The sequence below is a fragment of the Archocentrus centrarchus genome, chromosome 4, assembly GCF_007364275.1.
Source record: "Archocentrus centrarchus isolate MPI-CPG fArcCen1 chromosome 4, fArcCen1, whole genome shotgun sequence".
Taxonomy (NCBI): domain Eukaryota; kingdom Metazoa; phylum Chordata; class Actinopteri; order Cichliformes; family Cichlidae; genus Archocentrus; species Archocentrus centrarchus.
Genome location: NC_044349.1, coordinates 1,015,211 through 1,039,929, shown reverse-complemented (window position 1 = coordinate 1,039,929; position 24,719 = coordinate 1,015,211). Strand labels below are relative to the sequence as shown.

Below are 24,719 nucleotides of genomic sequence, written 5' to 3'. Positions count from 1 at the left end.
AGAGAGAGTGTCCGGGGTGGCTGGGCTGTTTTAGGATCTTCATGGCCCTCAGCCTGCACTGCTTGGTGTAAATGTCCTGCAGGTTGGGGAGGGTGGTTCTGATGGTCCGTTCAGCTGAACGAACCACCCTTTTTAGGGCCATGAAGTCCTGCTTGGTGCAGTTTCCCATCCAGGTGGTGATGCTCCCACGCATGATGCTCTCGATGGTGCAGGTGTAAAAGTTCCTGAGCACCTTGAGTGGGAGCTTGAAGTCTCTCAGCCGCCTGAGGAGGTAGAGACGCTGTCTGGCCTTCTTCACAGTGATGTTTATGTGATGAGTCCAGGACAGGTCCTGTGAGATGGTCACTCCCAGGTATTTGAAAGTGTCCACTCTTTCCACCTCAGCACCACTGATGACAAGTGGATGGTAGTCCCTCTGCTGCTTCCTGCTGAAGTCCACAATCAGTTCCTTTGTTTTGCTGACGTTGAGCAGGAGGTGGTTCTCCTGGCACCAGTTCTCCAGGCGGGAGACCTCTCTCCTGTAGGCTGTCTCCTCATTGTGAGAGATTAGTCCCACAACAGCGGTGTCGTCAGCAAACTTGATGATGACGTTGGACTCTGACGTGGCCTCGCAGTCATGGGTGTACAGTGAGTACAGCAGAGGGCTGAGCACACAGCCTTGGGGGGATCCGGTGTTGAGGGAGGATGAGGTGAGGTGACCCACTCGTACCACCTGTGGTCTGCTGGTCAGGAAGCTGTGAACCCACCTGCACAGGGATGGGCCCAGGCCCAGGTCCAGCAGCTTAGAGACCAGCCTGGAGGGAACTATGGTGTTGAATGCTGAGCTGTAATCTACAAACAGCACTCTCACATAGTTCCCCTTACCAGTGTCTATGTGTGAAAGGGTCTTGTGGAGGAGGAAGGATATGGCGTCGTCTGTGGATCTGTCTGGCCGGTATGCGAACTGTAGTGGGTCGAGGGTGGTGGGCAGTGAGGAGGTGATGAATGTCTTGATGAGTCTCTCAAAACACTTCATCACCACAGAGGTGAGCGCTATGGGCCTGAAGTCATTGGGGCTGCTGGGGTGTGGTTTCTTTGGGACTATGATGGACTTTTTAAAGCAGGTGGGAATCACACACAGTTTCAGTGAGAGGTTGAATATCAGTGTAAACACAGGTGCCAGCTGGTCAGCGCAGGTCTTAAGGACACGTCCGCTAATACCGTCTGGTCCAGCCGCTTTCCTGGTGTTTACACGTCTAAACGCCCTCCTCACGTCGCGCTCCGTCACAGTGAGTGTCTCCGCCCCTCCGGCCGGGAGCGCAGCGGGCTGTCGGCTTCCCGACTCGAAGCGCGCAAAGAAGATGTTGAGTTCATCAGCCAGAGAAGCGTCGGCACTCACCGGGTGTGTGTGTGGTGCTTTGTAGTCCGTGATGGTGCGTAGTCCCTGCCACAGTCCCCTGGGGTCAGACTGTTGTAGTTGCTGTTCCAGTCTGCGGCCGTAGCTATGTTTAGCCTCTTTCACTGCTCTGCGGACGTTGTATGATGCAACCTTGTAGTCCTCCATGTTCCCAGAGGCGAGGCCGGAGTTGTAGGCAACGGTGCGGGACCTCAGGGCGTCGCGGACAGATTTATCCACCCACGGCTTCTGGTTGGGAAAAGTCCTGATGGTCCTCCTAAGTGAAGTGTCACCAACAACTTTCCCAATAAATCCCACAACAGTTTCCGTAAACTCCTCGATGTCTCCTCCCGCGCTGCTGCGAAACATGTCCCAGTCGGTTGAATCCAACGCACCCTGCAGAGCGGCCTCTGTTTGATCAGACCACCGTGTCACTTCTCTCACAGCAGGGGGTTCCTGCCTGAGCCGTTCTTTGTATTTCGGCATGAGAAAGACAGAGGTGTGGTCAGACTTCCCAAAAGGCGGAAGAGGCTTTGCTTTGTAGCCATCTTTGAATGGAGAGTAGCAGTGGTCTAGGGTCCTCTCTCCTCTGGTGGGGCAGTCGATGTGTTGAATCAACTCCGGTATCAGCTTTTTCAAGTTTGCACTGTTAAAGTCCCCGGCTACGATGAGAGCCGCATCACGCTGGTTAGCCTGATAGGTGGAAATCGCCTCATGTAGCTCGGATAGTGCAGTGTTTGTGTCCGCCTGAGGTGGAATATAGACGGCGCTGAAGATGACCGAAGTGAACTCGCGGGGCAGGTAGTGGGGACGGCATTTCAGGGTTAGGAGCTCCAGGTTAGGTGAACATGATTGTTTCAGAAGGACAACATTCCTACTGTCACACCAGTTGTTATTAATCATTAGGCACACACCTCCTCCTCTTGATTTTCCAGAATCACTCGTTCTGTCCGTGCGATGAACACTGAAGAACTCCGACGGCTGTACGGCGTGGTCCGGTATGAGGGGGGTCAGCCATGTCTCCGTGAGTCAGATGATGTTGCAGTCCCTTATGTCCCTCTGAAACTGTATCCTGGCCCTGAGTTCGTCCAGCTTGTTATCCAGTGACTGGACATTAGCCAACAGGATGCTCGGCAGTGGCGTTTGGTGCGCTCAGCCTCTCTCTTACGCCGGTGTTGTGCCAAAAAGTGATCGTCTGCCAAAAAGTGATTGCCAGAAAATGATTGCCCATATTTAAACTGTTGTAAATGACTTGCTGATCTATAATCTGTGAAAAATATGTCAAACATATCTCTCGTGAATGATATCAAGTCATTTTGAGTAACAAAGAACATTTCTGTCACAAGGTAGAAGCTGCAATCAGTTTTTGGCAGAGACTTTTATATATTCTTTATTTATCAGGGTAAAAACTGCGATTGGCCAGATTTTTAAAGAGATATGTGGTCAAGAGGGCAGCAGAAATCAGAACAAATATGACATTACACTCTATAAAGATATTTTCAGTGACCAAAGAGGACTGGATTTATTATACATACGTGCAATAATGCAGAGTCATAAACATACTTGAATAACAGGTTATTTCTTCATTTTATATCTAAGCCCTTCATAAATCCTATTGACTACACTCTATTCACCAATATGAGCAAATACATTACACATAAAAGCACATAGAAACATCAAAAATCACTTTCTGGCAGACGATCACTTTTTGGCACAACACCGGCTCTTTTCCCTCGGGGCCTTGTCCGTGACCTGGGGGCTCCGTGCCCTCCTTTGTTTCATTTATTAATAAATCCTTTATTAATACTCTGCCTTCTGCAGCTTCCTGTTTAATGCATGCACGTGCATGACTGTGCATCATTACTGTAGTTAACTAACACTACCTATGAAAAATCTTTTAACTAAAATAAAAATTAAAAACAAACTTTTAAAAAGAAAATGAAAAATGATTCACTCACAACATGAACTGCAATAAGATTTTATTTGGGGTCCACATGTAGTTAGGGAAGAGACTATGTTACCTTACTTAGTAGGAGTCTCTGCATGTCGCTGGTGTTTTTAGCCATTATATGATTGTTTAAGTTTTAGTAAATTAAACCAAACATAAAAAGGTTAAAAATATTTTTTTATGACACTCCTGTGGGTGCAGAGCCAAAACCTCTTTGGTGGGTGCCAGAATTATTTATATTCATGAAAAACCTTGAAGATTTTTATAAATACTAAAACTAATAGTAGATTTACCGGTCGATCTACGTTCCTACCCTCACCTATGGTCACGAGCTTTGGGTAGTGACCGAAAGAATAAGATCGTGAATACAAGCAGCAGAAATTAGTTTCCTTCGGAGGGTGGCTGGCCTCTCCCTTAGAGATAGGGTGAGGAATGCGGCCATTTGGGGGGGGCTCAGAGTAGAGCCGCTGCTCCTCCACATCGAGAGGAGCCAGTTGAGGTGGTTCGGGCATCTGATTAGGATGCCTCCTGGCCGCCTCTTGGGTGAGGTGTTCCGGGCATGTCCCACCGGGAGGAGGCCCCCGGAGCAGACCCAGGACACGCTGGAGAGATTATATCTCTCGACTGGCCTGGGAACGCCTTAGGGTCCCCCCAGATGAGCTGGAGGAGGTGGCTGGGGAGAGGGAAGCCTGGGCTTCTCTGTTTAGACTGCTGCCCAAGCGACCCGGTCCCGGATAAGCGGAAGAGAATGGCTGGATGGATAAAACTAATAGTGAAACTAAAACTATTAAACTAAATCTGAACATGTTTGAACAAGAAAAACTCAACTGAAATAAGAAGTCTGGAACTATAACAAAAATGAACTGGAAATAAAAACTGAAAACAAATAAAAATAAAAGTTATTAAAACTAAAAGGTAGGTGGTCATCTTTATGGGGCATTCAGTACATCTTTCATTATATTTTGAGTAAGTCATCTGAAGTCGTTTATACTGTAAGTAATTCCTGCACTGCTGTACTGTACATATATGCAGTCATGGTAAATAGAGAGTGCACCCTCTCTCAGTTCTAACATAATAAAAAAAATGTGCTCCTCACAGAAAAATGTTACATTTAGTAGAATCTTGTCAAAGGAAATATACTTCATTATTATGCATCCAGTTTATACCAAGCATATTGTCCTTTGTGAATAATTATATTACTAAATTTGATTTTATGAATTTGATTTTATATATTTCAGTTGCAGAAGTTACTCAGAAGTATTGCTTCCTGTTTATTGTTTTTGAGTGGAAGTTTCTGTCTGACCTCTTCGGCCTCTCACAGGGTGGTGGAGGAGCTTCGGCTCACTCTCCTTCTCAGTGTTGTTTGAGTTCACTGAGGTTTGCAGGCATTTATTTCTGCACAGCTCTCTGAAGGTCCCGCCCCAGCATTTCAGCCAGTTTGAGGTCTGGATGTTATTGCAGCACTTTGATTAGCTTCTTTTCTTTTCATCTAGTCTGCTGCAGATTTGCTGTTGTGCTCTGGATAATTACCGTGTTGCATGACCCAGTATGAACCAAGTTTGAGCTGTCGGACAGACGGCCTCACATTTGACTCTAAGAGGAGTTCACGGTCAACTCGGTGACTGCAGGGTGTCCCGGTCCTCTGGCTGCAAAACAAGCCCAAATCCTCAGCCCTCCACCACCGTGCTGACAGTTAGTCTGAGGCGTCTGTGCTGATACGCTGTTTGGTTTGCTGCTGGTCTCGTCTGTCCAAAGGACGCTGTTCGGACCTCTTTGTGGTTTGTTTAGATGCAGTGTTGCAAACCTAAGCTGTGCTGTTGTGTTCTTCTTAGAGGGAGGAGGCTTTCTTCTAGCAGCCACTCCAAATAAGCCAAACTTGTTCAGTCTCTTTCTAACTGTACCGTCATGAACTTTAACCTTTAACATGCTAACTGAGGGCTGTAGAGTCTGAGATGCAGCTCTTGGGTTTTTTGCAGTCTCTCTGAGCACCTTGGGGTGATTTACTGGGATGTCTGTTCCTGGGAAGACTGGCAGCTGTCTTGAATGTTTTCCACACATGCATAATCTTTGTCACTGCAGATTGATGGAATTCAGATTGTTTGGATACGATCTTATAACCATCCCCAGACTGATGGGCAGCAACAGTTGCTTCTCTAAGCTTTCCTCCCTGGCATCATGTTAACACACACCTGAATGCTGCAGAGCAGCAAACTGACAGAACCTCTGCTGGTACAGGTGCTCATACCTGCCGTACATTTGATTATCAGGATCCGGCTCCTGCTTACCCTCTAAACTCTGATGGAAGCAGTAAAGGTGCACTTAGTTTTTAATAAATAAAACCTTAGAGTGTAAATACAAACCCCACGATATTAGAGAGCGATGTCAGTGGTACTATATTTATATGTGTAGTATGTAGGTGTAATACAGTATTGCAGCACAGCGTGTACAGTAGTGTCAAACAATAGTAGGTTTATGTATCCGAGTGAGCGCGTGTGTGAATTCAATATTGACATCTGAATATTTAATATTGCTCCGAGTTAAATCTTTGAACCTCCCAGAAAAAGAGCATCGTTTGCAAGTCAGCTGTTCTGCAGCATCACAGGAGGGTCCAGTACTCATCACATCATTATATGAGGAAAAAGAGAGACTCTTTTTAAGGGTTTCATCACATTTACACATGAAATGATGAGATAAAGTCCGAACTGCTCCCCAAAGCATCTGGGACAACCTGTTCCTTTCATTACAAGGAGCCGCCGATGGAGGGCGTGCTGCTCGCTTGTCGCTCCACTGAGCACAGCCCCCACGCACTGTGAATGAAACTGCCCTTTTACCCCCTTTGCGTGTCACAGTTGAAGCCGGTTTGTTTTGTTAAAACACGGGAGAGTGTCCGTGCATGTGTCTGAGAGACGCAAACGCGCCGTGAACGCCTCTCTGCACACTTTCTTTTCTTTTGTTGTCCGCAGAGCGCGCACACGCTCGCTCCCGCATCTCCTCCTCTTCGTCACGGGCAGGTCACGTTTTCCTTCCACCAATCAGGTGGGCCGAACAGGACTATAAATCCAGCGTGGACGCAGCGAGGAGCAGCAGGAATGAAAAACAATAGAAACCCACACAGGGAACACACATCCACAGCTTCTGCAGATCCTTTGATATTTTCCTACACTTAACATTAAGTAAGTCGCTTCTTTATTTACTGGGTTCATTTTTTTATGCTTTTTGTTTTGGGTGTGTGTGGGATGCTAAAAGCCTTCACAGTAATGTTAACTTTCCTCTTAAATTCCCGCTGCTGTGTTGTTTTTTCCGCTTGCATGCGCTCGCAGGAAACAGCTGGTTGTGTGAGAGCAGGAGTTGGTCAGGCCGGTGCCTCAGACGGAGCTGTTGTGTCATGATGGGGGTTTCAGGGGGGATTTGGGTTAACATGCCTGCTGTTTCACACGTGCCTGCAGACACACTGAGACTCATCATGTCTCCACTTCATCTCTGCAGGTTTCAGGGTCAGGAAAATGGCCACCTCAGCGAGTTCAAAACTGAACAAAGCTGTTAAACAGCAGTACATGAGCCTCCCTCAGGGGGGGAAGGTGCAAGCCATGTACATTTGGATAGATGGGTCTGGAGAGGGACTGAGATGTAAGACCAGAACTCTGGATTCAGAACCAAAGACGATAGAAGGTAAGCAGTATGATGAAGATCATTCGGGGGGATGACGACGTGTTTGATGCAGGTTTTTGATCCGGGTTGTTGTTGTTGTTGTTGTTGTTGTTGTTGTTTGTCAGAGCTCCCTGAGTGGAACTTTGACGGCTCCAGCACCTACCAGTCAGAGGGGTCCAACAGCGACATGTACCTAATTCCTGCTGCCATGTTCAGGGACCCGTTCAGAAAAGACCCCAATAAGCTGGTGCTCTGCGAAGTGCTCAAGTACAACCGCAAACCGGCAGGTGAGTGGAAATGTGCAAACCAGCAGCATTTTAATCTGTCTGAAGTTTCAGCTCATTTCTGATGCAACTCCAACAGAGACCAACCTCCGGCTCACCTGTGAGAAGATTATGAGCATGGTGGAAAACAACCACCCGTGGTTCGGGATGGAGCAGGAGTACACCCTCCTGGGCACAGACGGGCATCCCTTTGGTTGGCCTTCCAACGGCTTCCCCGGTCCACAAGGTGAATATCGGCTTCCAGCTTGACTCGTTGTTGTTGGATCAGAATAATCCCAGCAGAGTGTTAATATTTACTCTCTCCACTCATTCAGGGCCTTATTACTGTGGAGTCGGGGCAGATAAGGCGTACGGGCGAGACATAGTGGAGGCGCACTACAGAGCTTGTCTGTATGCTGGGGTTCAGATCTGTGGAACTAATGCTGAAGTCATGCCAGCACAGGTATTCCCATTATGGTGAGAGGCAGTGTGTAATAGCAGGTAATTATGAGTTTAATGACGCCGTCTTTGTTGCGCTTCAGTGGGAGTTCCAGGTCGGGCCTTGCGAAGGTATCAACATGGGGGACCACCTGTGGGTTGCTCGCTTCATCCTTCACAGAGTCTGTGAGGATTTTGGCGTCGTGGTGTCCTTTGACCCCAAACCTATCCCAGGGAACTGGAACGGCGCTGGCTGCCACACCAACTTCAGCACTAAGGAGATGAGAGAGGATGGAGGCCTTAAGTGAGCATGAATTAAAGTTACTTAAGTTTAATGAAGAATTTGTGGGTTTTGGTGTGTTTCTAACTTCTGCTCATCTTCACAGAGTCATCGAGGAAGCCATCGAAAGGCTGTCAAAGAGACACAGGTATCACATCCGGGCCTACGATCCCAAAGGCGGGCTCGACAACGCCAGACGTCTCACCGGTCGTCACGAAACCTCAAGCATCGACGAGTTCTCGGCCGGCGTGGCCAACCGCGGGGCCAGCATCCGCATCCCGCGCTCAGTGGGGCAGGACAAGAAGGGCTACTTCGAGGACCGCCGCCCGTCCGCTAACTGCGATCCTTACGCTGTCACAGAGGCGCTGGTGCGCACGTGTTTGCTCAAAGAAGAGGGCGCAGAGCCCACAGATTACAGCAAGTGAAAGTCTAAGTCCGAATGTCATTAGCAGTACTGTATTCAGCTCTGTGTCTGTTCCAAGACTCGACAAACCGATCTCTATTTTTTGAATTTTGTACTTGACACATGAAATAATGATTGTGGTATTCCTGCATTCTCTGTGCATTCAACTGACACAAACACTGCCGCGCAGAAGCCGATCATTTGTACTGACGCACACTAATACAATGTTAACTTGTACTAAAGGAAACTTAAGAGCAGCAGCAGCATTTTGCTGGAGCTCTTGTTACATTTACCCAAAGGCGTTTGAATGTTGGCGCCGCCTCAGCCTCTGTCTCAGTGGCTGTGGATGTGGAAGGTCATTACAGAAGCCAGTCTACTTTTGTAGGTGTTTTTAAAACGATGCGTATCTGTTTGAGCTCTTCTTACACTTGTAACTGTTGTGCTCTTTAATAAACTGCTAACATTTTTATGCCTGCCTTGTTTGCGGTTTAATCGCACACACTGGACTGTCAGCTGACACAAATCCCTGAAACGTGACTGCCGTTAGGGGGAAGAAGTGCTGTAATGTTTAACGAAGTATGATTCATTTAGACAAGTTACAGCCACATCCTCCTCCTCAATTTGAAAAGTCAAGCACAGCATTAAAAGCTGAAGATGGCAGTGGGGGGGGTTGGTGGGTTTATTCTGTGTTAAGGCTTGAACACGCTGACTGTTAAATAATCATGGTGTGCTTCTGTCCTGTGCCGTGATAGTGTGACTGTCTTTGTGGTCTGTTGCTTTATCACAAGCTTGATAAGCTGGAGGTTTAAAATAGGTCAGGAGAGTACAGACGGGATCCCACAGGACAGGGGGGGCGGGAGGTTTTCACAAGTCGTGGTATATATTTAAAGAAGTTTAGGTTAGCTATTGTAGTTAACAAAGCCTCCAGAACCTACACACACACACACATGTGGTGCCTCTCATTTTGTAGCTGGGGGGGTGTTATTCCCCACACAGGCCCAACAATAAGAGGAGCGCTCGATGCTCAGTGAGGATTTGATGCCAAACGTCTCAGGCCAGCTCCTCAGATCATCTCCATGTTTTACACAAATCACTTTCAGTTTTGTGTTGCACGACCGTTTATCATTTTTTCAAAGCATGCAAAAGTGTATAAGATTTTTTCCTAGGAGCCACTGCTGTGTTTATTTTACTGCACCATGAAAATTCAATTTGCAAAGATCTGAAACATGCGTGACTTTGGAGACAGTCGTCTCTGCTTTTGCTGTTCATAAAGCTCTATTGTTGCAGTGAGAGGAGTTTCAAAGCAGACATGAGGATGAAGAAATTACCGCAGTTAAAATAATATGTCATATAGCACTGAAGGAAACTGTTACACTATTCATTTTTCCTGGAAGCAGCAAAATCTTTGGACTTCATTAGTCATGCTGAATTGCAGGGAACCCTTACATATCACAAGTGGATCAGTGTATTACTGAGATCTGAACCAAACTATGAAAGTCAGATGAGGTGAAACTCATCTGAAATCTTCATAATGACCAACAGAGTCAGCAAGAGTGAAATACTGTAACCTGTTCTCCTTTATTAGCACATGGACTCCAAATACGCAGAACTGGAGAGACGTATTAATCATTTGGGGACCTGTATGCTGATAAATCACTCTTTTTGTCTCCATAAAGCTTTCAGCAGCTGCTCAGGTCGTGGTTTGAAGTATGTTATGTATGTAAGTATGTTGAATTTAACTTTAAAGGGGACCCAATATGCTATGGTCTTGACTGCCCCTCCCTGAGCCTGGTCCTGCCTGTTAAAATGGAGTTTTTCCTTCCCACTGTCACCAAGTGTTTGCTCATAGGGGGTGGTTTTGATTGTTGGGTTTTCTCTGTAATTATTGTAGGGTCTTTACCTCACAATATAAGCTGTTGTTGTGAACTGGAACCAAATACACCATAAAGGGAAATGCCGTTTCTTTCTCGTATACGCGGCCTTTGCACAGCCCCTCAGCTCATTCTGTCTGAAACAAACTGTTTTAGCTCCTCTCCCTTTAGGGGCACCCTTTCCTCTGATTGGCTGTCTGTTGTAAACAGAAGGTTTGAATAGCTGGTGAGTGGGACCGCTGTAGTCACAGGCAGCGCCCTGTGCCTGAGGTGACCACACCAAGGACAGCCCAGAGCTGCAAAAACTGTCTGAAACCTGAAGCTGTTACTTGTTGAGCTCATTATTTGAAAGTTAGGCCACGTTGATCATGACTGTCCCACCACAGCATAACTGTGTGTATATGACAGAAAATAAGGAAAACCAGAATAGATCTGCTTTACAAGGAGCGCAGTCAGGCAAAAGTTTCTCTCATTCCTGCACGAGTGAATCTATGGGCACTTAAAATTCACAGCCAGTTTAGAGCCTGCCATGCTCCACTATAGCAGGCTCATATGTGGTGCAGTTACTGTCAAGTAAAAGTGACAAAACTCCAGGTGACGTATCAGGATGCATTCAGGAGCTTGTTAAAAAGGAACAAGCAGATGACACGTTTGTAACTGCAAGTGTTTCCATCATGTAGCTGTGCTAAGGAATCTGTTGTACATATTTGTACATGTTGGACTGTGTAAATGTGATGATAAGGGCCTTCACTGAGACACACTGTATTCCTCTTTTATCTGGAAACACTGCACAATCATTACAGATTACACAGGGATTCGTTCTGGCATTTATTTAGTGCTTTTCTAGTTTTGCTGTTTACACAACTCTACGCATCGACCCTGAAAACATGTTCGGCCAATTTATGATCATCAGTTAACCCAACATGCTCGTCTTTGGACTGGAGGAGGAAATGCAGTCCAGCCCTGAAACCTTCCTGTTTTGTTGTTGCCCGTATTGTTACTGTTTCTCTGTCTTAGATGGATACTGAGTCATGTGTCTGAAATGAATCAAATCAAACTAAACTGAAATACAGTCAAAGTAAAGAAAGTGTTCGTTACTTGGAGGAAACATATCATAAACATGGGTGGCCCTGAAGTTAGTTTTATGCCTGCTGAAAATTGTACCATGACCAAGAGCTGCTCTGCTCCGTTAAAGTTGCTCTAAAACAAACCTTCTCCAAGGTTCACGGTGTGAACACCTGGAGCATAAAAGGTACTTTTTAACTGACTGCTTCATTCAGCGAGGACGCTGCATGTTTGTGATTTCAGAGCCCAGAACACGGGTGAGCTGGGCACAGTTTTCCCTGTAGAGAAGCAAATGATGGCTCACTTTGCTTTAACTACTGTGCATCTAAAGTCTGTCACCTGTTTGTCCTGAACACTGCAAGCTCTGTTTTAAGTTAAGCCTGGAATATGTAAGATGCTCACTTTTCAATCTAAATCAAAGCCTCATTTGCAGCAATGATCAAAGTTTTGACAAGAAAATGTATGATTTCCACAGAGGAGCTGTGAGGGTTCAGACCTGCTCACCATGGTCTCCCTGTGTCTGCTTGGGTCTTCTCCAGGTGCCCAGTTTTCATCCCACAGCCCAGTAGTGTGCAAAAGTCTTGAGCCACTCCTCCTTTCTTTATATTTTGCTTCCAAGCATTGGACTAATGGACTGGCAACTTGTTTCTTGGGTTGCCACTTTCTTTGGACATTGGCTGCTTTTTCACCTTGTACCTGACCATTATCAGAGGATTTTGTTTAACAGTGACCAATGAATCATTCAAGCATTAAAAATGGCACTTAACCTAACTCAAGGGATGAACCAATTTTGTATCTGCACACAAGAACTCAAAAAAAAGGAGGTGACTGGACTAATTTAAGTTTTACTTTAACGTTTCACCTCTCATCTAAGAGGCCCCTTCAGTTCTTAAACCAAACGGCGGAGAGTCCCAGGTATTTAGACCCTAGTGGGGGTTTAAATACCTGGACTACCTCAAACTAGGGAGAATAAGAACGACAAGAGGAACAACATGTGGCAGACTTGTCAGAGAAACTCAGAAGATTTTTCTCCAAGCATGACATCCCAGTATACTTCAAACCAAGTCACACTCTAAGGCAAAAACTGGTTCATCCCAAGGACCCCCCCCCCCCCCCCCCCCACACACACACACACACACACACACAAACACACACAAGATCAGCAACATAGTGTCTGCTGTCCAGTGCAGTGAAGAGTGCTCGGACCTCTACATTGGAGAAACCAAACAGCCTCTTCACAAAAACACAACATAGAAGAGCCACCTCGACAGGACAAGACTCAGCTGTACATCTAGACCTAAAGGTCAAAGGTCACTCTTTGAGGATGCTGATGTTCACATTTTGGAGTGGGAAGACAGATGGTTTGAAAGAGGAGTTAAAGAAGCATCTATGTCCACTGTGAACAACCATCACTGAACATGAGGTGGATTACAACACCAGCTGTCCTCCACATACAGTACAGTCTTGAGATCACTTCCAAGTGCCTCAACCCCCACTCACACCTTACCTCAGGTGACCTCAATAGGTCACATGATAGGGTGGGGCAAGGCTTTGCACTGGTCACACCTGAAACCCCTGGTGGTATGACCCACGCCTTTTTTCACACCTTCAATGATGTGATAATGCACATGATCAATAGTGGGTCAACGACCACCTCCAAAGAGGACAACAACCCCCCCCCCCCCCCACACACACACACACACACACACACACACACACACACACACTAGGGTTTAAATACCTGGGACTCTCCAGCTTTGGGTTTTAGAGCTGCCTCTTGGAAGAGACCTGGATGAGTGAGAACCTGCACAGACATCTACACCTGAGAGAACTCAGCAAAGAGCTCATTTTAAACTCTATCTTTAGGCACTTTGTGACCAGCAGTTTGTCACAGAAACATATCAAAAAATAAAAAGCAACTCACCAAAATCAATTTAGATCAAATCAAGCCCACATCAAATACTCTGGCCTCCTCAAATTATGCCCAGCAACCTGCACTCGTCCCCAGGCATTGGGGACAAGTTCACATGAGTGCATTCAGTTACAGAAGTTACTGTCTTTGTTTGTTTGTTTGTTTTTGTTTCTTAGTTAAACAGAGAAAAAAAACGAGTGTATCAAAAAATCAATTTCTACAAACAATCTTTACTGATTCAGGCCATCAGCACATCCTCTGCTTCCTCATACGTGCATATGTATTCTGCATATGTGCTGTTTCACAACCTATTCAGTTGTCCTATTGCATTACAAGCACAGCCACTCCTTTGCTATTATTTAACCCCAGTGAACTGTGTGTAGAGAGGTGTGTAAAACTGAGTTTCCCTCCAACAACATGACGATAAATGCTGATATTTGAGCTTCACTTCAACTCAAGTCGCCCCGCGGGGCTTTATGTTGTGAGGTGAAGACCCTACAATAATACAGAGAAAGATCGGTTTAGATGGATAAACTGGTCAGAACGAAGGTCTCATGGAGACAAAGATAACGCCTTGAGCTTTGTTACCATGGCAGCCGCAGTGTAAGCTCAAGCAATCTGGTGTGTGGACGAGAGGCGGGGGCCAGGTTCCCATACCGGGCTGTTACATAACAGCAGGCAGTTCAGGATTATGTATAGCACACAAAACAAAGAGCACGGTTTACAAACGGAGACGTCACCTTTTGTGTGTGAAAGCTGGTGCAGTATAACACAGAGCCACACTGCATAATCCCACCTCCCCCTTTTCCTTCCACAGCTCCGAGTATTCATCGTACATTTAAAGAAAATCTGCCATTCAGTCAGAGGTTCTCAGCTTAATCAGATATCTTGAGTCCAGACAGCAAATGAAGCAGCATGCTTGTCTGTGTTAGGTCTAATCTCATCACATGAATGCAATCTCCTGTCCTGTGGAGGCCCTTTAGGCCCAGCTATCAGCACTGTCATTGGTGACAGCACATTGGCTGCGAATGCCCCCACCCATCTCACCACACACCCCCGGTCTCCCTCCCACGTGATGGCACGTTTTTGGGGACATGTCGTGAAAAGCGCCCAACGTGGTTGGTCTGATGGTCGGAGAGCTGCGCAGCTGTGAAAGCAGAACGGCACAGTGAGACAGAGAGGTTAGAGAACCATGGCCATTTTAAACAAACAATCAGCAGTTTGCATGATGAGAACCGGCCTCGACGCCACGATTAAATCTGACCTTAATGAGCACACAGTTACTGAGGTGCTTTCTCCAGCTGCATAATGGGAAACAACGTGGCTCAGTTAAAGATATATATCCAAACTCTGCACAAAAAGTCAGTCATGGTTGGACAAGGAGTTTCTTTGTGTTTTTGTACGTGTGCACTAACAAGTTTGACTCTTTCTGCATGTGCACCACAGCTGAGCTGTTCATAAGAGACAACAAAGTGACAAATATCAGCAAAATGCACAGAAACATAAAAATCAGACAGATACAGATAAACAGCATCGTGTTTCACAGAATCATACTTTTCTGCATTTGTACACTTGAAGCTTCACTTGACAGTTTCTGTACGACTGATGCTGGATTGGACCTCCGTACCTCCGGCTCACAGCCAGGAGGGGTTTGGCTGGTTTAGTATAAAGATTTGGGGAACAGCTGCTGGATGCTCGCCAGCTTGACTGTGAAGCGACTGAAAGAAATAGTCCAGAAAATAATACAAAACAATATCACGTTTTAACAATTTCTGATTTTTACAAATGAATTATGTAAAGAAGCAGCATATAAAATGTTTATAATGCTGCCCTGTGCCACATTCAGCAGTCATATGATCATGTCAACAGACCACTGGCAGCATGAATGTCTTTAATGCAGGCTGGATGTCATTTACATGCAGGATTCACACTTTATCTTAAAACAAATCTCATTCCTATTTTTGTCAGGATGCACCCAGCAAACATGCCTCCTTGGGGCCCATGTAGGGCACACCTGGGCCCCACAGTGCAGTGCGCACATGTGCCCCACATTTCACGCCAGAACCGGGGTTCACACTGGGCCGCCCACCCAGGCAGTGGAGTGTGGGCCAAAAACAAAAACTACTTTTAGGCAAAAAACCTCAAATTCTATCAAACAGCTTAGTCTGCCTTAGAAGGTTTATCAGTAAGATCCAGTTTACAGACTGGCCGGATACATTTCACGTCTTGAGTGGGGCCATGAGTGTTCTCCTTCTTGGGGACACAAAAAAGCAAAACTCCTATGAGCTCCATGTGGACTAGCCTACACGAGGCCCAGATGGGTTTTCTGTGGGCATGTCCATAGTGGGTTTGCCCACAGAAAACCCATACAGGTCAGAACTGCTCTGTGTGTGTGTCAGCCCTGTGTATTCATACCCACTGCAGGCCCACACAGGCCTTTTACTCTTGGACTCCTCGGCTCCTCTCTGCAGTACTTTATGAAAGGGGACAATTTACAAGTTTTTGGATAAGCTCTGTGAAAATCCTCACTCCTGTGTACCCCCCACCCAAAACAAGATAAACAGAAGTTTTATTAAGCTGACAAGAAAGACGTGTGCTCTTATTGTGCTACAAACAAACTCGTGAATTTTAGCTTTGACCCACTTTGAGACTGTCCTGTTTCTCGTATCAGTGTTTTAAGAGCACACACTGGACTGTAAGCTCACCTGAACTGCCAACTGAAAACCTGATAAGTTGTAAACACGAGTCAGAGCTTCACCTGTTTGGAGTTTGGCTGACAAGACCGGGCGAGACTTCCTCCATATGTTATTTTCTTATCCTGTTTGGCTGAATGCAACAGTGTCATGTTACTAATACACCACTGGGACATAGTGTTCTGTCTTTGTGTGTGTGTGTGTGTGTGTGTGTGTGTGTGTGTGTGTGTGTGTGTGTGTGTGTGTGTGTGTGTGTGTGTGTGTGTGTGTGTCTAACACCCAGGTGTTTTTGTGGCCTGAAAACTGTTTAAAAACTGATCACATCTGTTTTCTGTGCTGACTTCAAACAACAGTCTAGTCTTTGCCCCGACAAGGACGAACTAATCAGCAATAAATTCCTCTTTGGCTATCTCTGTTTTTGTCACTGTCTGTCTGAATATAGTGAAAAAGTACCAATCAATGAATTAATCACTGCTAATACGTTTGAAGCAAAAGCAGCTTAAAGTGGTTCTCTGCACTCAGTGCTCCTCACTTTCCATGTTTTCCCCTCTCCCCATAAAATCCCATCCTGCCATTGACAGTGCCCCATTCCAAGTCCTAAGAGCAACACCACCCCCACCCCAGTGTTAAAGGTAATGGAATTTTACAAAGGTCACACAAGTCAGCACAGGGTTAGCAAAAAAACAGGCAGAGCTGTGCCTGTGAGACCGAGGCAGCGAGAATCACATGAAATCAGCAGTTTGATCGAGTCCGGCCTTTTTTAGAAAAGCACATTTTAGGCACATTTTATGGTATTTGATGAATTTTGTAGCTTCACCCAGTGAAGAGCAGCTTTGAAATGTCTTCAGAAAGCTGGAAAACTATCGATCAAGACCGCTTAAAAATAACAAGAAGCTCTGGCTCCCTGGAAGCAAAGAATAAAGAAATGAGGGGTGACGCAAGACTTTTGCACAGTACTGTAATTAACTACTTTCTGGTCCCTAATCGTTAACAGTGAGTGAATCACTAGTAAAAATCATCTGACACCATTTTTTCAGTGTCGTACTCAGCAGGAGAGCACCGTCTCTGTCAGCCTGTCTGACTCATTTTTGGGAAACCTGTAGGCTGGTTAGGTGAGAGCACCAAGATGCAGACAAAGCAGAGAGATGAGACTGGCCTCTCCTGCTGGGTTCAGGGAAAACAGGAGCACGTGGAACCAACAGAACTGGATCAGTAACAAAGTCCACCTTCAGCACCTCCAGGTCATCTGTTCTTATCTGACTCCACCAAGTAAATAAAGGTTCCCAGAATGTAACAGTAAAGATGGACCCCCCCCCTCCAAAAAAAAAAAAATTTTGGCCTCTTCCAGAAATACCCCCCCCCCCCCCCCCCAGCTCTAATGTTGTAAACATGTGTACTTTAAAAACAGTCACAGCAAAGTGGAAGTTTTGAATATGGGAGTTCTGCTGATAACTTTATAGATTAATCCTTGTCCCAAATAAAAACTGAAAGAATTAACTAACACCACATATTACCAAATCTAAGTCTCAGTTTGAGAGGCTAACAAACAACACAGGCACTGTATAGAAATATACCTGCAGCCTGTCTCTTCAAGTGGATTAGTTATAAGAGCTGTAAGCCTTTAATTATACTAATTCAACAGGTACGATCAAGTAGCTGCTGAATGTGACTGCTGATGGGGGAACTGGACTCATACAAGTACATTTCTTAATACACTCCTTCAGATTTTCTCTAACACAAAGAAATCTGCAGGTGTCAGTTCAGGGGAAACAAACTGAGGGAAGAGGGCAGTTTTTCTGTTTCACCCTGATGAACTGTATAAGCTTAGAGTCCCATCTTTCCACAGATACTAAGTAAGATGAGGACGGAAACTTGGCGGCATCATGTTAACAAACACATTCAAAATGAAGCAACCCTCTTCCAGCTCTAAACTCATTCTGCTGGGATGTTTTTCAGCAGCACTTTGATGTAACTGTTCCCGACTATATTTAGAGGCACATTAAAGTTGTGAGTCCTGCATACCGGGGATGGTGCCCAGCTTGCTCGCTCTGTCCAACATACAAACATACTGAAGCACTCTTTGTGCACGCGAGATGTGAGCCCAGGTGAAATCTGGCTGCAGCTCATGTAGGTGCATCAAACTAACCAGCCATCAAATCAGATTTTAATGAAATACATTAGAATAGTTTGTTTTCATTCACAGTCGTCAGTATCATAAAGGCTCCTGATTCAGTTCTGCAGGGTTCCTGCACTGCTTTGTTGCACTGTGAGCTGTTTTTATTCAGCTGGTCCCTTTTGTGCTTCATCCCAGCACACAAACCAATTTGGCACAAAAATTAAATCTACGTTGGAAAATCTGACTGGATAGTAAAAGTACACCAAGTTTACATTAAGTGGTACAACATGTCTGTAAGGGTGAACTTATGTAAGCGGATGAGTAGCGCAACAAATCCTACAATTTCCACAGCCGGAAATTTTGAGGCCTGTGGAAAATTCCCAGTTTGGGTATGTTCTCAATTAAGGCAGTTTGCTCCCCACCATGAAACTGAAGAACCACCCCCAGAATGACTTTGCACTTTTCTGCTGCAGAACTCTGGCGAGCTGCATGTGAATCAATGAAACGTTCATTGGTGAAGAACTTCTGAGGAAAAGCAGGTCGGCCGGGGCGAGCAGAGCTCCAATTTGCATTTCGGTGAAGAGTCACTCTCTGAATTAAGCATGAAGAAGGATTTACTGCTTTGAAGCAGTCACGAGGGGATTATAACAGTTTCCTGACTGGGGGTCTGGAAAAAAACACAAACACAAAGTAAACTAACAAAGCACAATCGTCTTAATCCCAGCAGGGACTTCCTGGGTGATGTTCTTCATGCTGCTTTTTGGCGCAGCTTCGGCATTCAGGTTCACCTATGACGTCACTGAGAGCCACTTACAGAACATCCACCAGAGCTTTATTGTGACAGCTTCAAGCTGATTCACAGGGGAACTAACAGTCATTTAATGCAGAGGGAGAACCGCTTTCAGGAACTTGATGAACCAACTTGAAATATACTAAAAATGTTGGTTTTCATAGAAAGAAATGTTGGAGAACACATAAATATGCAGATCCCCCGAGGGATGTGCATATTTATGTGTTTATGTGTTTAACTTTGATATCTATGAAATTGGTGTATCACAGCGTCCATTTACAGCCTCTGTGTAACAAAGGGGCCACTGTTGGATATCCCTGAAAGCTTATGAGAACATTTACAGGTATGCTCGTGGTGTATATGCGTGGGAAAAACTTTCTGTGTTTAGGTACAAGTGAGTGGAAAATGCAGCCTTGTGAAGTTGATTTGTTAAGGATCTGATTTCAATCTGTTCTCCTGGGAAAGTGCAGACTGGCACTGTCCATTTAATTAAGCTTTCAGTTACTTAACACATGCAGGTTTAAAGTCTGTCAGTCTCTATAGTGTAAAAGAGAACACCCATTATTCTGATGGAGGGATAAAAAGAGGGCGGAAAACCCTCCCCTGCCCCCAGGCCAGCGATGCCAGCCACTGCAGGACTTTTGTCCAACTAGTAATTTTCACTTCAGGGGGAAAAAACACAAGTTTTGTGGCCTTTTATTAAGTATGAACGTAGTGGCGTTATAATGCAGTTATCTCCACCGTGAGACTGAATGGTTACTGAATGGATATTATGAGGTCATCTACTGACAAATAAACTGAACTACAACTTATTTATCATAAGAGCTGCTCACAGTCTCCTCTAAATATGGGGGCACTAAAAGGAGGCCGTTCCCTCGGGTTTATTTTGTTAAGCATATGCTGGGAATATATATATTTAAAAAATTCTGCTAATTGTGAACAGACCAGGTTCATCTGCTGATATATCAATATAATTATTTTATTTAATTTATTAGGCTTGGAGCCTGTCCCAGCTGCCAAAGGGTTTTCAAAGAATAAACTGAGAACATTGTGTTATTTTCTAGAGGAGCACACATGTCTACAATAACGTGCATGCCAAATTTTCCTCTTCTTTTTCCTCTTTTTCATAGAGCCAGTGTTTTTCCACGGTTTTTGGCTCCGGAGCTCATAAAAAAGAAAACGAACAGCGACCTCTCGTGGCCATTAATCGAAAATGCTCACAAACTTTAAATTTCCTTCACGCTTTGCTGTGATGATGAAACATCATCAGCAGTGTTTCATCATCAGTGTAAACAAGCTGTGCGCACAGATTTGATTTCCTGACATGGAAAGGTCACCTGGAGACAGCATTTCATTTTCTGTACTGTGCAGAAATCTTGAGCCACTCCTCATATCTTTACATTTTGCTTCCAGACTTTCCTGTCATTTTGTCTTGCAGCACGTCTCCAGCTTTCTTAAGGTCTTTCAGAGCTTTTCACCCGTTTTCAGTCCAGTCCTTGTACATGACCTTTTTTGTTTGTTTTTTGACCAGTATTATGTTAGCATCAGTTTTAAATTGTATATTTAGGCATTTTGTTGCCAGCAGTCTGTCACAGAAACACACTATTTATTCACATTTCTTTAACTATGAAAAATGCCAAACATAACTCAGTTTTACTGCATAAAATAATATTTTTGCACCAACAAGCTGATTCCCAAAGAGCTGTCAGCCAAAATCATATCTCAGCGTGGTGTGCACCGTGCACTTAAAAAAAAAATGACGAAACTGGACAAGAGGAGGCCAGAAGAAGAAGGGACAGGCCGATCTGCAGCAGATAAACAGTATCTGAAAGTCATGTTCTTAAGAATCAGCAGAAAATCCAGTAAAGACCTGAAACAGGACCTGAGAGATGTATCTGGCCCTTCAGTTAATCCATCTATCCATCACTGAAGCCTCATCAGGACCAGTCTCAGTGAAAGGGCAGCTGTCAGGAAGCCATTTTTAAGAAAGGGAAACGGACAGAAAAGGGTGAGGTATGCCACATTATGCAATAACTGGACTGACAATCAGTGGCAACAGGTCTGATGTAGTGATGAATCCAGTGGAGCCTCACAGTTTGGGGTTGGAGATTTTGGCAAAACTGAATTATGAACACAGGAAATACCATCAGATTTTGATCCACCATGCAGTATCACCTGGGGAGGGTGGCTTTATCAGCATGACACTGACCCTAAACACACTGCTGATGCAGTAAAATTACACATTAACACAAAGACACACGATGGAACACCGTCAGTCATGGATTGGCCTCCCCAGATCCCAGACCTCAACCTCACTGAGGCAGTGTGGGATCATCCTGGCAGAGAACAGGACCAAAGTCAGCCAACAAGAATCCTGGAGAACTGTTCCTGAAGACCGAAGACACTTAAAGAAAGCTGCCTCAGAGAGTCCAGGCTGTGCAGAAGAATAAAGGTGTTCACACCAAATATCGACTTTAAAGCTCGTTAGAGTTGCACAAACGATGTTTGCCTCGTATACTATATTTCCATGCATGTTTGCACATGTTTCAATAAATCCCTGCACCTATTTCCCATTTTCCTGCCAAAATGTTAAGGAACGATAGGTGGCTCAAGACTTTTGCGCAGCCCTATCTCCCAGGGAGTGAATTCAGATGTCAGTTTACAGATCCTTAAAACATGAATATTAGCGTCTGTCTTTCTACAGAAACTGACTTCAGGTCAGTGAAGTAAGCTGTTCTCAGGTCAGCAGGATCTAACTAACGGAAGTTTCTGCTTTTCTACATTTAACGGCAAATTTAAACGCCCCATGAAATGACCTCATAATGTGGTTTCATTAAAAATATCAATGCGCGACCAACCAGCGCAAACATAATAATACGAACATTATCTTATACCTGTTTTAAAAAAAAGTCAGTGCGAGTAAAGTAAAACTCAGGAAACGGTTGCATTTTCTGCCTTTCTCGGTTTTTAGGTCATCTGAACGTCTCTTTGACACTGAGGCTCTAACTTAAATATCAATGCGCAGCCTGATATTCAGGTTCCTTCTTTAACAAACGGAGTTACTGTTAATAAACTAAAGTTAACTGATAGTTAATGTTTCCAGGTCAATAGTGTCTCATTTAAGTGGGCGGGTTTCTGTCTTTTTCCAGTTTAACGCAGTTTGAATGTTACCGAGCAGGTCACATGTGAACCGGGTGCTCCGCTCAGTGAGCGCAGGGTAAATCGAGCCCGGCTCTGAAGATATAATTGCTGCTGCTGACTCGCAGGATAGATGCTGACCTACACAGGCTCGCTGCCAAACTCCGCCCGTAAACGCAACCGGACATCTCTCATAGAGTTATACTAGTACCCGGGCTAGTGTATCTCTCTGGCATCTCCTGGATCTGACCTGCTCGCAAGGGGACTGCAAGGTAAGCTGCTCTATAAACTTATTTAATATGTGAAATTACAAAATCATGAGTCGGTTTTTATTTTTATAGTAATATAACGCTGCCGGAACACAGTGAAGTTTTGGTGTCGTGTGACTGCAAAGTGCCAGAGTGTGTGTGGGATATTTACAACGGACTGGTGCATGCAGCTGCAGACGTGCTGCAAGAAAGTCTGCGTGGCATCAGCTATGTGTTTAAAACACACACACATTCACTGCCAAAAATCCTGTCATTCTGCAGATGTCTAAAGGGACAGATGTTGAAAAAAGAAGTAAGAGGAAACGGAAGGGAAGCGTCACTCATTCTCTCCTGGATGGGCTCATTAGAAGTAACACTCATGTGAATGCAGAGTCTTCATTTGGTGCTAACGGTGTGAGGATGGAGGTGTTCCCAGAGAGCAGTGAGACTGGAATCCTTTATCTGAACCCTCAAACACCAAACTGTACCCTTGTGGAGAAGTTTGCCGGGCTTTCACCGGGAGAAGAAACTGAAATCCAGGATGAGCAAGAACACAATGGGGCATTGCTACAATGCACTAAATACACCGAGACCAATGCCACATATAAACCTAACGAAGCGCTAGATGCTGTGAAACAGAATGAAAGGAGCCGCTTTAAACAGCTGAGCCAAAGTGATGCCTCTGACACACAGAGGCTGGGGTTAAATAGTGAGGAATCGTCTCCGAGCGAAAGTGAGGAAAAGATTAAAAACCTGAATGTGAATAGTCCTTCGGTTATGAAATTACTTAAAAAGTGTAAAGATGACAAAATCCCTCGACTTTTGGTAGCAATGAAGAAACGCGGTGGAGTGGACACGGACTCAGAGGAGCGCCCCTTTAAGTGCACCCACTGCCAGTGGGCTTTCAAGAAGCTGTGCAACCTGCAGAGTCACTTACAAACACACACAGGCCTCAAGCCACACGTGTGTGACATATGTGGCAAGGCTTATTCTCATCAGGGCACACTGCAGCAACACAAGCGTCTGCACACGGGTGAAAGACCATACCACTGCCCCTTCTGTGTCAAAACCTATATCTGGTCCTCAGATTACCGTAAGCACATCCGCACGCACACCGGTGAAAAGCCCTACATCTGTGACAGCTGCGGCAAGGATTTCATCCGCTCCTCAGACCTGCGGAAGCACGAACGGAACATGCACACCAACGACAAGCCCTTCCCGTGCACGCACTGCGGCAAGACCTTCAATAAACCCCTCTCCTTGAAGCGTCACGAGCGCAAGCACCTGGGGGAAAGACCCTTCTCCTGCCCCGACTGTGGGAAAAGGTTTGCCCTGGCCAGCCGTATGATGGAGCACCAGAAAATCCACAGAGGAGTGCGTCCCTTTGTCTGCTCCGTGTGCTCCAAGTGTTTCACAAAGTCCTCCAACCTGACTGAGCACGAAGCCATTCACAGCGGCGTGCGGCCCCATAAGTGCACCGAGTGCGGCATGGCATTTGCCATGGCTTCCCGCCTTGTTCGTCACCAGTTCATACACAGTAAAGAGAAACCCCACAGCTGCACGGGCTGCAGCAAGAACTTCAGCCACCCGACAAAACTGAAACTTCACCAGGAGCAAAACTGTGCAGGGAGGATTTTTGTCTGCACGCAGTGCGACAAATCTTTCCAGTGTGCTACAAAACTTGCAGAGCATGTGCAGAAACACGGAGATGAAAGCGTCTGAGCCTTTTAATGACAGGAATTGTGCGTATCCATCACTAAGCTAGAGCTGTGTCATTTCAGATATTAGGTTCCAGAAACATCAGACACATTCAAGGTCATAGGGCACCACTTTATATATGCTAATGTTCAACATTTAGTGAGAATATATGAGCTGTAATGCATTCACTTGCCTTCCCCGGGGTGCTGGGTTCCCATGAGAATGTCTTGGGATAAAAATTACCACCAGCGCAGCACTGACACTGGAGCTGACAGTTTAATGGTGTGATATGAAACTCGTTAAAAGAGCACTGAACCCTTTTTTAAAACTGTGAATACACCAGAAATGTAATTAATGCTACGCACAACATAGCAGTATTACATTTAAGACTTTTTCACTCTTGCACTGCATCACTGAACTTCACATGTCCCAAAGGAAGTGCTGGTGGATGTGTAGAAGTCCTCTGCAGTCAGACTGGACAGTGCATGTCTTTAGCGCCCTCATACTGAGTCACTGTAATGTCCATTTGTGCCCACCTGAGAACAGCACAGGTGATCGTTGGTGAGTTGCTGACTCCAGGAAGCGCATCCCTGCTTATGCTTTGTCTGTCAGAAAGGCCCATCCCCTTCTGAGCTTACACACACACACACACACAGAAATGTACTACCTCTCTGTTTCAGCTGTGGCAGAAGCCAAACACACGCTACATACATCAAATGATGTTCTCAAACCACCTCAGGTGACATCAGGACTTTTTCCTCATGTGCGTTATGTTTTTAATTCTCGGGTAATAGTTTACAAACAAACAGCAATAGCTACAAATACAGGTGGTC

At 45.3% G+C, this 24,719-nt stretch overlaps 2 protein-coding genes across 3 annotated transcripts; both read left to right on the top strand.

The window, feature by feature from the left end:
* Positions 1-6,369: 6,369 nt before the first annotated feature.
* Positions 6,370-8,446, top strand: glulb (glutamate-ammonia ligase (glutamine synthase) b). 2 transcript variants are annotated; one of them, XM_030727011.1, is made up of 7 exons: positions 6,370-6,496; positions 6,810-6,992; positions 7,097-7,258; positions 7,335-7,481; positions 7,570-7,697; positions 7,777-7,976; positions 8,059-8,377. In XM_030727011.1, the coding sequence occupies exons 2-7, from the start codon at positions 6,827-6,829 to the stop codon at positions 8,375-8,377; spliced, it is 1,122 nt and encodes a 373-aa protein (XP_030582871.1). In that variant the 5' UTR covers positions 6,370-6,496; positions 6,810-6,826. The 2 variants fall into 2 exon arrangements, with proteins under 2 accessions (XP_030582871.1, XP_030582872.1); XM_030727012.1 differs by lacking the exon at positions 6,370-6,496 and having other exon boundaries at positions 6,827-6,992; positions 8,059-8,446.
* Positions 8,447-22,128: 13,682 nt separating this feature from the next.
* On the top strand, positions 22,129-24,699 carry znf648 (zinc finger protein 648). Its single transcript, XM_030728156.1, has 2 exons — positions 22,129-22,212; positions 22,471-24,699. Exon 2 carries the CDS (start codon positions 22,471-22,473, stop codon positions 23,908-23,910), a length of 1,440 nt encoding a protein of 479 aa, XP_030584016.1. The 5' UTR covers positions 22,129-22,212; the 3' UTR covers positions 23,911-24,699.
* Positions 24,700-24,719: the final 20 nt, after the last annotated feature.

What these genes read in the sequence shown, in the direction of transcription:
- glulb (XM_030727012.1), top strand. Translation starts at nt 6,827, where the DNA reads ATGGCCACCTCAGCGAGTTCAAAACTGAACAAAGCTGTTAAACAGCAG. An exon ending in AGAACCAAAGACGATAGAAG is followed by an intron (nt 6,993 to 7,096) that starts GTAAGCAGTATG and finishes GTTGTTTGTCAG; the next exon opens with AGCTCCCTGAGTGGAACTTT. An exon ending in AGAGAGGATGGAGGCCTTAA is followed by an intron (nt 7,977 to 8,058) that starts GTGAGCATGAAT and finishes TCATCTTCACAG; the next exon opens with AGTCATCGAGGAAGCCATCG.
- znf648 (XM_030728156.1), top strand. Translation starts at nt 22,471, where the DNA reads ATGTCTAAAGGGACAGATGTTGAAAAAAGAAGTAAGAGGAAACGGAAG.